Below are 15,181 nucleotides of genomic sequence, written 5' to 3'. Positions count from 1 at the left end.
AGCGGGATTTGACAGGTTTACGTAGGCCTATACAAAAACCTCTGGCGGTTCTAGTGTTAAGGTAATTAGGTACAGTAGAAGCCCTTTTTTATCAGTAACGAATTTAGCAGTTGAACATAAAAGTCAACTAACTGAGGGTCACTTGCAATGACAGTGTTGTGTCTAACTGTAAGCTTGTCTCTCAGAGTAACCTACCGTTAATTTAGCTGCTGGAGAAGAAAGATCAAGGGGGGAGGGGGGGAGAGAGCTGTGGTTGATGGGCCATTAGTTGTGTAAATACACAGCTGAGAGCTGCCGTTTCATTCAGACTGTTTAAAAAACTGTAACAACGGACTATTTTTCTTAGCGGATGCATGTCAATTTAAATCAATACATACAACTATTTTTTAAATCAATACATACAACTATTTTTTAAATCAATAAAAGACATTTTCTAAATCCATAAAAGCATTTCAATTAATATTGGGAGTCATGTCGTTACTTTGTTGAGAATTTGGCCGTGTAATAAGCGGTATAATTTGCAGCGAATTGTTCCTTATGGGAAAAATAACACCCGTCATGTGTGTGTAGAGGTGTGTGTGGTTAAAACACTTTCATGAAGTGAAGGAATTTCCTTCTATAAAACAGCTGTGGGCAGCAGTGAGTGTCACGGACATGAATTCATAGATCAAGGCAGACTGGTGCACACACTCTCCTGTCCTGCCAGGCGACACGCCCGTTCTAAGCCGTGTCCCTCACTCCTCACATCCCAAGCATCCCCACAAGTGTATTATGTTGTTACATCTCAGATGTTATGTTTCAGTTGTGCTCTGTCTATGTTCAGTGATGCAAACTTGTCACCTTTCGGCGAAATTCGCCGTTTTGAATCCAAAATAAGTCGTTTTTGTGATTCATGTAGATCTGCAATACAAATATTTTTGGGGTATGGGGGGGGCTGGGACCCGGAGTAATCTGCGGCCGTGAGCTGTTATGTGCCATCATGACACGCATGGTGTTCTTTTTTTATATATTATAATGAAGTAGGGGAGAGCGGGGTAATGTGAGACATTTTTTACATTTGCTCTCCTGTAGGCGAGCTAAAATGATATATCAGTAAAATTTACACATTTCCCATTAATTCAGGATGTTTCCTAGCACTGGAAATGATCAGAATGTCTTCAGGACAAAGGGCAGTGAAAATATGATTGTTTTTTAAAAAGTGGTCTTGTGTCTCACTTTACCCCAGCTAAGGGGTGAACTGAGACAGACTAGAGAAATCAAGGGGGTAAAGTGAACCACTTACCTTTTCCACTTTTAAACTACCAAAACAACACATGTTGTAACAGTTAGAATCCTGACAGATAGATTGACATCCACACATTCCAAAACTAATGTCGGATGCGCAACATAATCATGGGGATTGGTCAATTTAGCACATTTTTTAAACAAAGTAACTCCAAACAAAGTCAAATACAACATAATATATTTCAAAGTGCTTTAATAAACATTCAATTAACCATTTAACCAGTTAGATTAGAACACGATATGATATGAACATCAGCCGCATATTTAAACAAGGCCTACTCTACATTCCAGCCCTGAAGGTTACAGGGAAAGGTGAAAGTTGCTCTCTCCGTGTTGTTCCTCCAGGCCTATTAGGTTGAGGCAGCTTCTTCACCACATCACCTTTAGGAACATGTGCCACATCCTTTTCTTTCATAGCAAACGTGGGTCTCTCCCACTCTCTGTTGTTTCCCTGGATTTTTCTGAGGAATTGGGTTAGTATTTCGTCCCCCTCAACCTTCTCAACCATGCCAACATAACGGATACTTCGGTGTTTTGTGGCAAAGTTGACGAGGACGAAGTCACCCACGGACAGATCTTTGTTTCCGGGGTCACTCCTCTCATCTTCAGAGCTCTCAAAATCATCCTCAAATGGGACAGGGTCATCACTCTCCTCCGAGCTGCTATCTATGATTTTCTTCTTGGGTGCCTTCTTTTTCGGTTTTCCCTTTTCTTTGCTATTTAGCTTTTTCCCTGCCAGTTTCTTTTGTCTCTCTTCATAAGCCTGTTCTATGATTTGCTTCTCTGGAGTATCTGTTAAGATGGCTGTCTTCACACGCTTTCGTTTTGTTTGTCCTCTGGGGGGACATTTTGGAAGTGGTATGATTTCCTGAGGAGACACATATCCAGGTCGTGAGACAGCTGGCGAGGCACATCCATGTGGACCATGCAAAGTGGATGGAATAGCATCAGCGAGTGGAATAGCATCTGCAGCAGGTGGTTCATCTGCAGGGGGTGGATCATCTGCAGGCCGTGGACCATCCGGATCATCTGAAGTGGATGGACCAGTGGATGCAGGCCGCAGCTCAGGGTTTGGCCTGTCTGACACCATGGATGGTGCAAACGCCTCCTCAGGGAAAATATCTCTGTTATATGGGAAGATCCCAGTGGACTTGAAGCCAGAGGTGATATTGCGTGGTGTCACTGCTGACAAGAAGGCCTCGTTCACAAATCCTGCAATCTGATAGATGGAGACTGTTTTGCCAGGGTTAGATCTCATCCACCCATCAAGAGCTCGGCTGTATAGGGTCTTGAACGGGCCATACACCGTCACGTCGAGAGGCTGCAAGCGATGGGATGTGTGGGGTGGGAGGGTGAGCAGAACAATACCATTACTCTTTGCTTTCTCCACTGCCTTGAGTGAGATGTGAGCTCTCAGATTATCCTGGATTAGCAGCATGGGATGGTCAGGAGTGCACTTAGTGTGCTTTATCAAGTGATCGAGGAACTCAGGCCAGGTGTCTTCGTTCATCCATCCTGTTCTGGTGGAGGCACCGTTGGCTCCTGGAGGTGCTCCTATCATGAAGTCGTCCTTAAACCTAACTCTGGGGAAGACAAACATGGGAGGTATGGCATTCCCAGCAGCATTCACTGCACACACCACAGTCACCAGTTCTCCTCTCTCAGTTGATGTGATAGAACCAACTTGCTTTTTCCCTTTCTCTGTCACAACCTGAATCAAGTAGAAAGTTTAGAATCAATGGCATGTGCAATCAGTAGGCTACTATTGGTCTAAAGGTACATTTTATTTTGTTGCAGTCCATTCATTTTTTTCTAGTTCACAGGCTCACAACATTACTAATAGCATTAGTTTCAGCATTCTGCCAATAGCTAGCTGGTCATTATCACAAGCCACTCAGTATCAGTCTGCTGCTCTCTAGTAGCTTACCTGCCGTGGCTTTTGTACTGTAAAGACGCCTGTTTCATCCACATTGTAAATCATGTGTGGAGGAAATGTGTGTCAAAGTGTTTAGTGTGTTAAAGAAGAGAGGCAAGGGAAGAACCTTATCAGAATCAAAACCAAATCTTACAGGTAAAGCCTCCATAAAACATTTGCAACTAAAGAATTAATTCTGTCACCTGTCCATCACTACAGCCAGATTTGTAAAGAACTCCCCCACCGTAGTCTTATTGAAGGCTGTAGCCCTTCCCAGGGATGTTGCCTCCGGAGTTCGGACAGAGAGATGGCGACGGGCTAGAAAGCTGCCAAACCACTCTACTCCTAAAGAGTGGACAATTCGTTATTATAAGATAAGCTTTGTGGCAAGATCAGTTGGCCTAAGTTGACCTACAGAATCATGTGATCTCTTGCGCACCCTAGCCTACCTGCACATTGTTTCTCCATCCAATTGGCAGGGACAGGGATATGTTTTTTGTCTGCATATTCAAATGCCAGTTCACGGCACTTAACTGGAGCAAGGCCATGGAACTGGTCAGCCAGTTGTTTTAAATGTTGGGCAAGCTCCTCCTCCATCTCATCTGTCAGTATTCTTTTTGCCTCAGCTACTGCACCCCAGGCTACTGATTTAACTCTCCCTTTCTCTATTTTCTTAATGAATCTTTGGAGGGTTGTCTTGTCGATATTTCTTTCCTTTCCTGCTTGTCTTAAGGACTTCTTTCCTTGCATGACCTCTGCAGCTGCACTCTCCATCTTTGTGAGGGGTGTTTGGCCCCAAGCTGTCTTCCTGATGTATCGTCTTGGCATGATGACTTTTCTACAATGTTTATGACATTAAAATTAAAACATATGTATTGTAATATTAGACTAAAATATATATAAGACTAAACTTAACTTATGCTTCATGTCGGGGTAAAGTGAGTCAGCGTTTCACTTTACCCCACAGCATCTGTCTCACTTTACCCCACAGCCACCATTTTAGAAAAAACAACATCTCTAGGCAATTCAGGCTAATCTTTAACTAGCATCAATCACATGGTTTTATATGTTGGAAGTTCATCAACATGTATGATATAAGTTTTTCAACCTGAATCAATTTGCTTTGATACTACAGTTGATTACGTTCGCTGTAAGAACATTTACTTTTACATGCAACAAACACATTTTTGTGAAAAAAAATACTTACCACAGAACCAGCACCAACTTCTCCTTCATGACAAGTGGGGGGTGGGAGGGGCTTGAAAACATTATGGTCACATGACCGCAAATTTGTTTCTTTGCCTAGTTACAGCGGGTGTCTCACATTACCCGGTGTCCCACATTACCCCGCTCTCCTCTACGAGCTGTGTGCTCGAGTCTTCCTGCCTGTCGGCTCTGCTCATGGATGTATAATAAGGCTCTGCTGCTCCGAGATGATGGTCTAGCTTCAGCAGCTACATTACCTACGGGTGCGTTCGTTAATATTAATTGTGCGTCCGGAGTCACTGTGGCACAGACTGGACCGCTGGTGAACAGCTGTTAGAACGGGCCGTTCAGGTGTTCAGAGCAGAGCTCCCTGTCGGAGCGGCAGAGCGTGATGTGAACTGAAAAGTTTTTCTGTGGCAATATTATTTAAGGAATCGTTGAGCTAGCTAGCTAGCATAAATTGTCACTATCTGCTAACGTTAGCTTTAGCCTTCTATTTCTAATAGTTTTTTTCATAGGCTATAAACAGAGGTGGTATAAGCAGTGCTTGAATTGGAATAAAAAAGGTGCCAGTACTCTAAATCAGCAACAAGTATTTGGCACAAAGTCATAGTATATCCTATAATGCTGGTGGGTTTGTCTCTTTACTGTATATTTTAGAAAGGCTCACTCAGTGGTTAATTTGAGCCGGATCCTGCCGGAACAGGATCCGGCACCTCTTCATTTTGGCCACCCTGTGTTCCGGCACCTATTTGGGCAGATCCGGTACCTCTCACAAAAAATAAAAATAAAAAATGGTTAAAAGGAAATAAAATATGCAGATATTAATTTACAGAAAAAATCCCAAAAATTTCATGTCGTTTATTAAGATTAAGATTTGAAAGAGTCGGAGATCTGTGTTGACGCACTGAAAAGCTGGACCAACGGACAAACGTCTTTCACTTTTGAAATTCGCCACATGAGGAGCACGTCGCAGAGAGGAAGAAACGGTAATTCAATGCAAGCATGTCAAAAAGACAGTTACATTTACTGTCTTTCTTCAAAAAGAAGGAAGAGGTAATAGACACTTCAAAACGAGTCAGAAAAGCCTCCACAAGCAGCGACGAGGGCAGCTGCAGCGGTCATGTTGATGGTCAAAACCAGGAGGAGGTTAGCGCCGCAACAGCTAGCCAGCTAGCTAACCGACAGCTAGCCAAGCCCGGGCAGCGGGTCAGGTTCACCGCCAGCTGGAACAGGAGCCAGCTACCGTCAGCCAGGTGGACCACAAACAGCAAAGGGTGGGTACTCTGGCATCAACTAGCCCGGTACAACAGCCGGAGCAAGAGGCAGGCAGCTGGCTTACAGCAGGAAGATTCAGTAGGAGAGGAGAGCGCATTGAGCGTAGAAGAGTGTGGGACGTCCAGCGACAGGTCCGTTTTTTCTAACTGTGGCCAAGAACTTGGAGGACCGTATGTTATCTCAAGGAGGCCGGATGCCAGATAAAACTGGATATAACAAGTTCATTGAGGAGTTGAAGGTGCTTTACGCACAATACTGGCCCGAGGACGCAGGTGCGCTGTATGGAGAGACTGAGGTCGAGTCACTGTGTCAGCGCTTCAACATTGCCAACCCGCGCGCAGTCATACGGGCCTACAGAACGTACAGAGACTCAGATGGTAAAGACACCCCCGATGAGCTGATGGAGTTACTTGTTGCTGTCAACAGCATTCCCATTGCAAGTGCTGAATGTGAGCGCGGATTTTCTCAAATGAACTTGATTTGCACTCCCAACCGTAGCTCTTTGCTCACATCTACCATGTCATCTTTACTCTTCCTAAATCTTGTTGGACCCCCCCTGGCTAAATTCAATCCAGTCCCGTACGTGGGGTCCTGGGTGGCCAAAGGACACAGAACTGCCACAGACACACGCAGTAAAAGCAGAAAAAAAGAGATAGAGGACAATCCGGACATGCTCGTGATGTGGGGTGTTTTAAACAACTAAATATGTTGAGCAAACATACTGTCTATTAATAGGCCGCCGTGCCAATCTTTGAATAGGCCTAATAAATATTTTTTTTACACGTTAAACCTGTTGAGAAATTAATTGCTGGCTGTATACTGAAGTCCCACCTGTGGTGATGTGGGCCTATGTTGTGCGTACTAGCCTAAAAAATTATAAATTATCGTCATAACATTTATACCATGGATACTATTTGAAATTGAGGCTTGTAAGTCCCACAGCGTTGCAAGTGGACATTTTCATGTTGTTTTCAGCACCTTTTCTGTATACGTTCCGGGACCTGTACGCGTCTCGTCATCCCTGAGCTGTCATATGTACTTTGCGTTCCGGCACCTTATGATTTACAAATTAAGCACTGGGCTCACTGTACTTAAACAAAATGACTCAGGGTGCATCTGAGATTAGAGGGGGTGCAGTGGTAAAGTGCTATTTTTATAAGTGGGGAGTGGACCTGACACCCTCTAGTCTAGGGGGGTCCGGGGGTATGCTCCCCCGTGAATTTTTTTTTTTAAATATTGAAGTTAGATGCATCAATCTGGTGCACTTTGAGAGCAAAATGAAGAGATATATGGATACCTCTCAACATCCATAATGAAACAACTGTAAACAGATTTACTTTTTCTTTATGGATATAAAAGAAAGTAAAGCTTGACTCCTACTGGCTAGTTAAATGACTCCTCGTCCCTGAGGCCACTACCAGTTTTTTGTGCCATTTTGCTGGATTTATTTGTCAATAGCGTTGCTGCACAAAGTGATAGCCCTCTAGTTTAAATCTACTACCCAAAAAGAAACATATGGAGATGGGTTACTATTTAAAAAAAATTGCAAATCTATTTGGGAACAGTGGGGCCGGGCCTCAAATCCTATAGGGGGGTCCGGGGGCATGCTCCCCCGGTAAGATTTTTTTTAAAATGTTGGACTTAAATGCATCAATCTGGTGCATTTTGAGGGGGAAATAAAGAGACTACACCCATATGAAACAAAAATGTATACATTTAAATAATCATAAAATCATAAGTACATGGCCATAACCAATAACATACAATATCCAATATGAAAAAACATTGAAACTTGTTTATTTATTTGTTTTTGGTTCATTTATAGTTGTGAGTGTGTCTGGGCTCCTGAATCGGCCTCTCCTGTCTCCCTCCTCTCCCCCCTGCTCCTCTTTGAGGCAACAGCAAAGACTAGTTTTAGCTCTCAACAAGTTTATCTTACCTTTTTCACCTAGTTAACATTTTGTTTGTATTATTCATGCATATTTGACTAATCACTACCCCCTCAAATGGAAATATGATGTTACATAAATGGTGACCGAACCGTTTGAGACCCACTGAGATAACTTAAACTAAGTTAACTATCTAAAGACTCAGAGAGTAATTTACCTCACCAGAGCTGTAGTTATCAGCCTCTCAGTCTGACAGCAAAGGACTCTCCCTCCACCTTGTTGTTGAAAAAGCTCCTTATATCCGTTAGCGCAGCTAGCTAGCACCAGATGCTAACAACAATACACTTAACCGGTGCGCGCGCTTTCTCGCTCGCTCGCGCCACACATACACCAACACACACCCTCCCGAGCTTGAATGACACACAGAGACCAATCGAGGGCATTAGGATGATCTGTATGAAAGTGGCAATGTCGGCAGGCCACGTCATGTAGACAGCCAGTCACCCTCTGTGAGGCAGAGTCAGACCCACATTTGCGCTGCGTTGCATTTACAATATATACGTATATTGCCGGCGGCTGAGTACCGGTGCCGGTACTCAGTAAGAAGTGCCGGTACCACATGGGTAAAAATCAGAAGTGCCGGTACTGCGTACCGGTGAGTACCGGCCCAATTCAAGCACTGGGTATAAGTATATATATTGTACTTGAGTAAAAGTAGAAGTACTCAGATCTTGTACTTGAGTAAAAGTAGAAGTACTCAGGTCTTGTACTTGAGTAAAAGTAGAAGTACTCAGATCTTGTACTTGAGTAAAAGTAGAAGCACACAGATCTTGTACTAGAGTAAAAGTAGAAGTACTCAAATCTTGTACTTGAGTAAAAGTAGAAGCACACAGATCTTGTACTAGAGTAAAAGTAGAAGTACTCAAATCTTGTACTTGAGTAAAAGTAGAAGCACTCAGGTGTTGTACTTGAGTAAAAGTAGAAGCACACAGATCTTGTACTAGAGTAAAAGTAGAAGTACTCAGGTCTTGTACTTGAGTAAAAGTAGAAGTACTCAGATCTTGTACTTGACTAAAAGTAATAGTCCCAGTGGTTTACTTTGTTACGGTTCGTTTAAAGATCACCTCGCCATTGTTTAAACTCCCACCTGAGAGCCGCATGGACAAATCTCTTTGTCTACAGGTCAGAGTGCGAAATAATCGGGTGCCATCTTGTTTACACCCCACATGTGGAAAAACAAAGACAGGGCAATCGCCATTTCGTGAAATGCAAATTCAAAGCACTCCTTTCTTTGTTCTTATGCAGCTGGTTTCACTCCAATGAGGCATTTTCCTGACCTCCATCTTGTGAAGAACGAATAATACTTCTTGTCACAGTTGGAACTAGAAGGCTGAATAAATTTTTGGATATTAAAGGGAAGGATTGTTGTATTTTCAAAGTTTTGAAGTATTGCTGCTGGCAAAAGTGTATTGGCGGATTATTGATCTAATTCTGCTGGCAAATTTGTTTTGGCGGTTTTTGAAATATTCCTGGTTGCAAATGTGTTTTGGCGGTTTTTGAAATATTCCTGGTTTCAAATGTGTTTTGGCGGTTACGTGCTGTGTTGTTTAACCATAGTGTAATGTTCTTCCTATTTTAAAGATACTTTTAAGGCAAATAAGTTTCTCCTTGTTAAAAACAACTCAGTTTTGCAACAGCTATCCCCTAGTGCAGTGGTCCCCAAACTACGGCCCGCGGGCCGGATACGGCCCGCCTCCACATTTGACCCGGCCCCTTGAACAATTTCCAATATCAGAGACGCATTACCTCCCCCCCTCCCCCCCCCCCCGCATTATTATTTTTTCAGTCGGGCCACGCGATCGAGACCAATGCACGCATAGAACTGGGTGAAGTGAGCCTCCCCGACTGAATCCCTGAAATGTTTCCTCATGTCAATAAAGCTCATTTGAATTGAATTATGACGCTAAAAAAATGTTGCTAACGACCTCACTGTCTTTGCCCTAATCATAAAACGTGAACCTACCCCCCCCCCCCCAGAACGGAATAATGGCAAAAAGGTTAGGTAAGAGAAAAATTGATTCAGAATGCAGGGTATTTAACCTGCAGTGGACACACGATTATTTTTTTGTTCAATGCAAAGAAAAGGCTGTTTGTCTCATCTGTCAAGAGGCCGTGGCGGTATTCAAAGAATACAATCTGCGCCGACATTATGAATCCCATCACAAAGACAAGTATGATAGCTTGCGAGGCCAAATGCGAGCAGACAAACTAGCAAAGCTAAAAAGTGGACTGTTAGCTCAGCAGACTACATTTGTACGCCAAACTCAGCTGAACCATTCATCTGTTCGTGCCAGCCTCCGTGTTGCTCAACTGATAGCAAGCTGCGGTAAACCTTTCACTGAGGGAGAGTTTGTCAAGAAATGTCTGAATATTGTCGTGGAGGGGGTGTGTCCCGAGAAGAAAGATGTTTTTAATGCCGTGAGTCTGTCTTCGAGTACAATCACCAGACGCGTTGAAGAAATTGGGGGTAATGTATATGCCCAGCTGCAGCAGAAGACAAAAGAATTTGACTTTTTTTCATTAGCACTTGATGAGAGCACGGACGTGCAAGACACAGCGCAGCTTCTTATTTTTATTCGTGGAGTTAGCGCACATTTTGACATGTGCGAGGAGCTGGCAGCCCTCCAAAGTCTGAAAGGCACTACGACGGGGGAGGATATTTTCGGCAAAGTATGTCAAACCATCGAAGAGTTGGATCTGGACTGGGCAAAGCTTGCCAGCATCACGACTGACGGGGCTCCGAGTATGGTGGGCGCGACTCGGGGTCTGATAGGACGCATGAACCGGGAGATGGAAGAGCGGGGTCTCACCGCCCCGCTACAAGTGCACTGCCTAATTCACCAGCAAGCACTGTGCTGCAAAGTGTTGAAGTGGGATTCTGTCATGAAGGTGGTGGTATCATGCATAAACTTCATCAGAGCAAATGGACTTAAACACAGGCAGTTCCAACAATTCCTGTCTGACCTGGAGTCTGTGCACGGAGATGTATTATACTACACAGAGATCCGATGGCTGAGCCGCGGCAGAGTTTTGAGGCGTTTTTACGAGCTGCTACCTGAAATTAACGCATTTCTTCATTCAAAAGGCAAAACGGTCCCAGAGCTGATCGACCCAGAATGGAAATGGCACCTCGCATTTTTTACAGACGTGACAGAACTGCTGAACGGCCTTAACTTGCAGCTACAAGGCCAGGGGAAACTCATTTGCGACATGTATTCCCACATAAAAGCATTTGAGGTGAAACAAGCGCTGCTTTTGGAGCAAGTGAAAAAGCACAACTTCACCCATCTCCCTGCTACCCAAAAGCTTTCTGCAGAGAAACCAGCGGTCCCGTTCCCAGCTGAAAAGTGTGTGGAAGCACTAGAAATGCTGAAGGCGGAGTTCGGTGTGCGATTCCGTGAACTACATGTTCATGCAAAAGAAATCCGTCTTTTCCAGAACCCCTTTGTTGCCGACATCGATGAAGCCCAGCCTTCTTATCAGTTTGAGCTGGCCGAGTTCCAGAGCTGTGATGTTCTGAAAGACTCATTCAAGCCCACCAGTCTCATTGACTTCTATGCCGCCCTCCCTCAAGACACGTACCCTAACATAAAAAAACACGCAATGAAGATGTCCACAGTTTTTGGCAGCACGTATATCTGCGAGCAAACCTTTTCACGCATGAAACACCTGAAAACTCAGAGGAGATCAAGATTGACAGATGAACATCTGCATCAGTGTTTGAGACTGGCTGTGACTAGAATGGAACCTGACATTGAACTTCTCACCAGCCAGATGCAGGCCCACAGTTCACACTGATGAACATACAGTACATAGGTAAGCTCACTATAAAAAATCCATCTCCACAACCATACTTGTATTGAAATGTATTGTGCTGTGTAGGTGCTGTATCACTTAGTTTGGTTTCTCAGCCTGCTTGCTTTGTGTTTTTCAGGGGGAAGTTGATGAGAGAGAGCAAACACTGGTGTCTACTAGGCTATAATACTGGAACTTACACAACTGGACTATAAGGAAAGAACACAAGAACTTTGAGAGACTGCTCATATGAGTCATTTAAGAGATTTTGCTGTGACAACTGAAGCTGAACTTTTACCAAGATTGTGCACAGCACAATAGAAGCATTGTTTCTGTGAAGAACCCGGAGAGGGTTATTTGGGTATTCATAATACTGTTATTACATATTTCCTGACTTTTTTTCTGTGAAGAACCCAGAGAGGGTTATTTGGGTATTCATAATACTGTTATTACATATTTCCTGACTCTTTTTCTGTGAAGAACCCAGAGAGGGTTATTTGGGTATTATTGATTTCATAATACTGTTATTACATATTTCCTGACTTTTTTTCTGTGAAGAACCCAGAGAGGGTTATTTGATTTTTATTGATTTCATAAATAGTGTTATTATATATTTCCTGAGTTAAATTTTTCTGTGAAGAACACAGAGGGGGTTATTTGATCTCAGAAAGGGTTATTCATATTTGCTTATGTGTGGCTTTTTGGAAAACAATAAATTCTTACATTTAGGCACCACTGCGATCGTCACACTTTTTCTGTTACAAACTGACCCGGCCCCCCATCAGAGAAGGGAAAAGTTATGTGGCCCTCACTGGAAAAAGTTTGGGGACCCCTGCCCTAGTGGATTAAGCTAGGAAATTAAAATAGCCCACTCTGGTGGTAGTACAGAATTATTACACAAATAGAAGAAACACCATAGCATGTGAAGTATAATTTTAAGTGTTATAAATAAACATAAGCTTGATCGCCAGAATAGAATTGCAAAGTGGTTTCTAATTATAAGATGAGAAACTTTACATAATAACATAACCTAGACTGTAGAATATTCAAACACCACTTTATTGAAGCTAACACAAGTTGAGACATTTGCATAATTTCATACACTTCGGTATGCACTGTACACAGTGGATTTAGATTTTTTACTGCAGATTTCTATTTTCATATTTCAAAGTCAAAACCATACTGTACACTGTACAATTTTTATTTTTAACAATTTAAAATTTGCACAAATTTTATAATTTAATTTACTTTAATAATATTAACCACAACTCAAAAAAAAAAAACCTAACCTGATTTAAAGTTAAGATCGGATGACATAGGATATTTATCAGGAACAAAGGTGCTAGTCGGAGGATTAGTGCTTCAATCTTTGATAACTTCATAATTTCATTTCATTCATTCATTCGAATGGAAGAGCAGCTCAACAGAGGAATGGAAGAGAGACGAAAGGCAGTTGAAGCCCATAATGACATTATTGAAGAGAGACGAAAGTCAGTTGAAGCCCATAATGACATTGTTGCAGAAAGACAAAGGGAGGAAGATAAATACCAACAACTTCTGGCGGAAAGACGACAAGAAGATGTAAGATTCCAGGACATGATGGCAGATAGACAACGGAGAGAACAAGAAGAACGAAGAACCGGTGCACATACCTCCATGCCATTGATAGCGGCTGGAAGAGGAGGATTTCAATACAAATCATGGACTCACAGAGACATGGAAGCATTAGCGGCAAAACTACCTCCACTTACACAAGGAGGTCAGAAGTGGGTGAATGGATCTGGAGAAATACACAGTCCAAGACCACCTGTGCTTGGGAGACATGAGGGCATTGCTTGGACGGATAGAAGGAAGACTAGAGGCAAGAGCAGTGGATTCCAAGGCCAAATGCACCAACTCTCCAGATTACATTTTCTTCAACAAAGTCAGGTCGAGGTATTGGGCTGCCATTCGTCAAATCTACCCAACAACACGGAGTTTACAGGCCCTCAACTACCTGAGAAAAGAACCAGGGGAAGACATGTATGCCTTCCTGAAGTAATGTGAAGGAGTGTGGGAGGACTGCACTGGAGAACGACATGACGTTTCACCGTCTGTCGTAATGCTGTGGAAAAACGCGGTCATTAACGCCCTTCCCCAATCAGTACAGGCAAGCCTGGGAGATGTGGTGGCATTAGATGCTATACCCATTGAAGAATGGAGACAACATCTCATTTACCACGATATGAAATACCAAGCAACCCAGAGGGAAAAAGACGAAGAAATTAAAACATTACAACTAAGACTCTTGAAGATACAAATGGCTGAGAAAGATACCGAAGCTAATAAAAACAAGAAAGCGGCAAGACAAATGGCAGCTACATCAGAGAAGGCAGGGCAGATACCTCCAACAATTCAAGCTCAGGAAGAACCAGAGAATGCAGGGCAGACATCTCAAACAGTTGAACCTCACCAGCCAGAGAATCAGATGGAGAACCAACAACCAGGAGGTTTCCGAGGAGGCAGAGGAAAAGTTCTCCGGTTCGAGGGATGCTACATATGCAATCAGCTGGGCCATTGGGCTAGAGATTGTCCACAACAACAAATGAAATACCCACCACATGCACCAAACAACGGCCCACCATGCAGTGATGACGACGGAGGCAGGGTGTCCCAGAGATGTCAAAGACGTACAGGATTTCCAAACATGAACCAAATGCCACTGACAGCCTGGTATCATCCACAACAATGAGGAAGCTTAGAGGACCGGACCATCAGGTGATGCATCTTCAGCACAAGAGTATTTAGAAAACCAGCTACATAGAGCCACATATGTCACCACAGGAGGGAGAGGTTGAATGTTATTTAAAAGATAGTGAGTAGAATATTGCATTTACACAGAGCATCCACCAATTAGAAGTAGCAGAGTAGAACATTTAGCAGACTATTTTTGTAATTATGAGAAGGATACAGATTACAAGTGATGTTGTTCCCCCACACAGAAAACTATTGTGTCCACACAACTAATGAGGTCAAGAAGACGGACTTCCACCCAAAATATGCAAGGGGCGGCGATACACCTGACGTGAAGCTGTCCAGACCTGAAAACAGAAACTCGATTCTGCTGTGGTGAAGTCTGGCTACAAAGGGAGGTGTCCGATAGGGTCGCTTGTCTCAAACCAGTGAAGAAGTCAACAAGAACCCAGCAGAACTAGAGAGTGACTGTTAGTGGGAGAACTGTGACGGAGCGACAGAGACTGGCCCAACATTTTCCAGCCAGTACATAGATAGACCCCGTCAGAAGATCGGGGCTGTGTTTAAAGGGGAACTTCATTTATTCTTAGCCAGAAGTGCAGTTTTTAATCAAACAATTATGTGATTTATGGAGTCAGATTACATTTTTCTCATAAACACAATTTTATAATCGGTCTGAAGTGTCTGTTTTAAGGCATGAGCCGCAGATTAAATAACATAACACTGATTAAAAGCTTGGATGAAGAAGTTGTAGGGTTTTTACAACAGTTTCAAGAATCAGTCTTTATTTATTTATTCTTGAGTAACTTTACTGATTTATAGTGTAGTGCGTAAGGCAATATCTCATTTGAGTGAGGGGCACCAGCCCTTCATGCAGGTCACTCTCTGTGAGAATAGTTCATATTTTCCCTCCAGTTTGGAGAAAGATTATTTTATCATATGTTAGTTCAGCAGTGTCAACCAATCCTCTAATCCTAGAGTTATTGAGACGCATTAGCGACACCAGGGGTATTGTTTTTCG

The 15,181-nt window shown here is 43.1% G+C and overlaps 1 protein-coding gene across 1 annotated transcript; it reads left to right on the top strand.

Moving 5' to 3' along the window:
• The first annotated feature begins 9,389 nt into the window (after positions 1-9,389).
• LOC307020259 (general transcription factor II-I repeat domain-containing protein 2-like) lies at positions 9,390-12,231 on the top strand. The gene is made up of 2 exons (XM_079651492.1): positions 9,390-11,448; positions 11,567-12,231. Exon 1 carries the CDS (start codon positions 9,619-9,621, stop codon positions 11,428-11,430), a length of 1,812 nt encoding a protein of 603 aa, XP_079507618.1. The 5' UTR covers positions 9,390-9,618; the 3' UTR covers positions 11,431-11,448; positions 11,567-12,231.
• Positions 12,232-15,181: the final 2,950 nt, after the last annotated feature.

The sequence above is a fragment of the Notothenia rossii genome, assembly GCF_949606895.1.
Source record: "Notothenia rossii genome assembly, chromosome: 9".
NCBI lineage: Eukaryota > Metazoa > Chordata > Actinopteri > Perciformes > Nototheniidae > Notothenia > Notothenia rossii.
The sequence above is the reverse complement of the archived record's forward strand: the minus strand, read 5'-3'. Positions and strand labels throughout refer to the sequence as shown.

What these genes read in the sequence shown, in the direction of transcription:
- LOC307020259 (XM_079651492.1), top strand. Translation starts at nt 9,619, where the DNA reads ATGGCAAAAAGGTTAGGTAAGAGAAAAATTGATTCAGAATGCAGGGTA.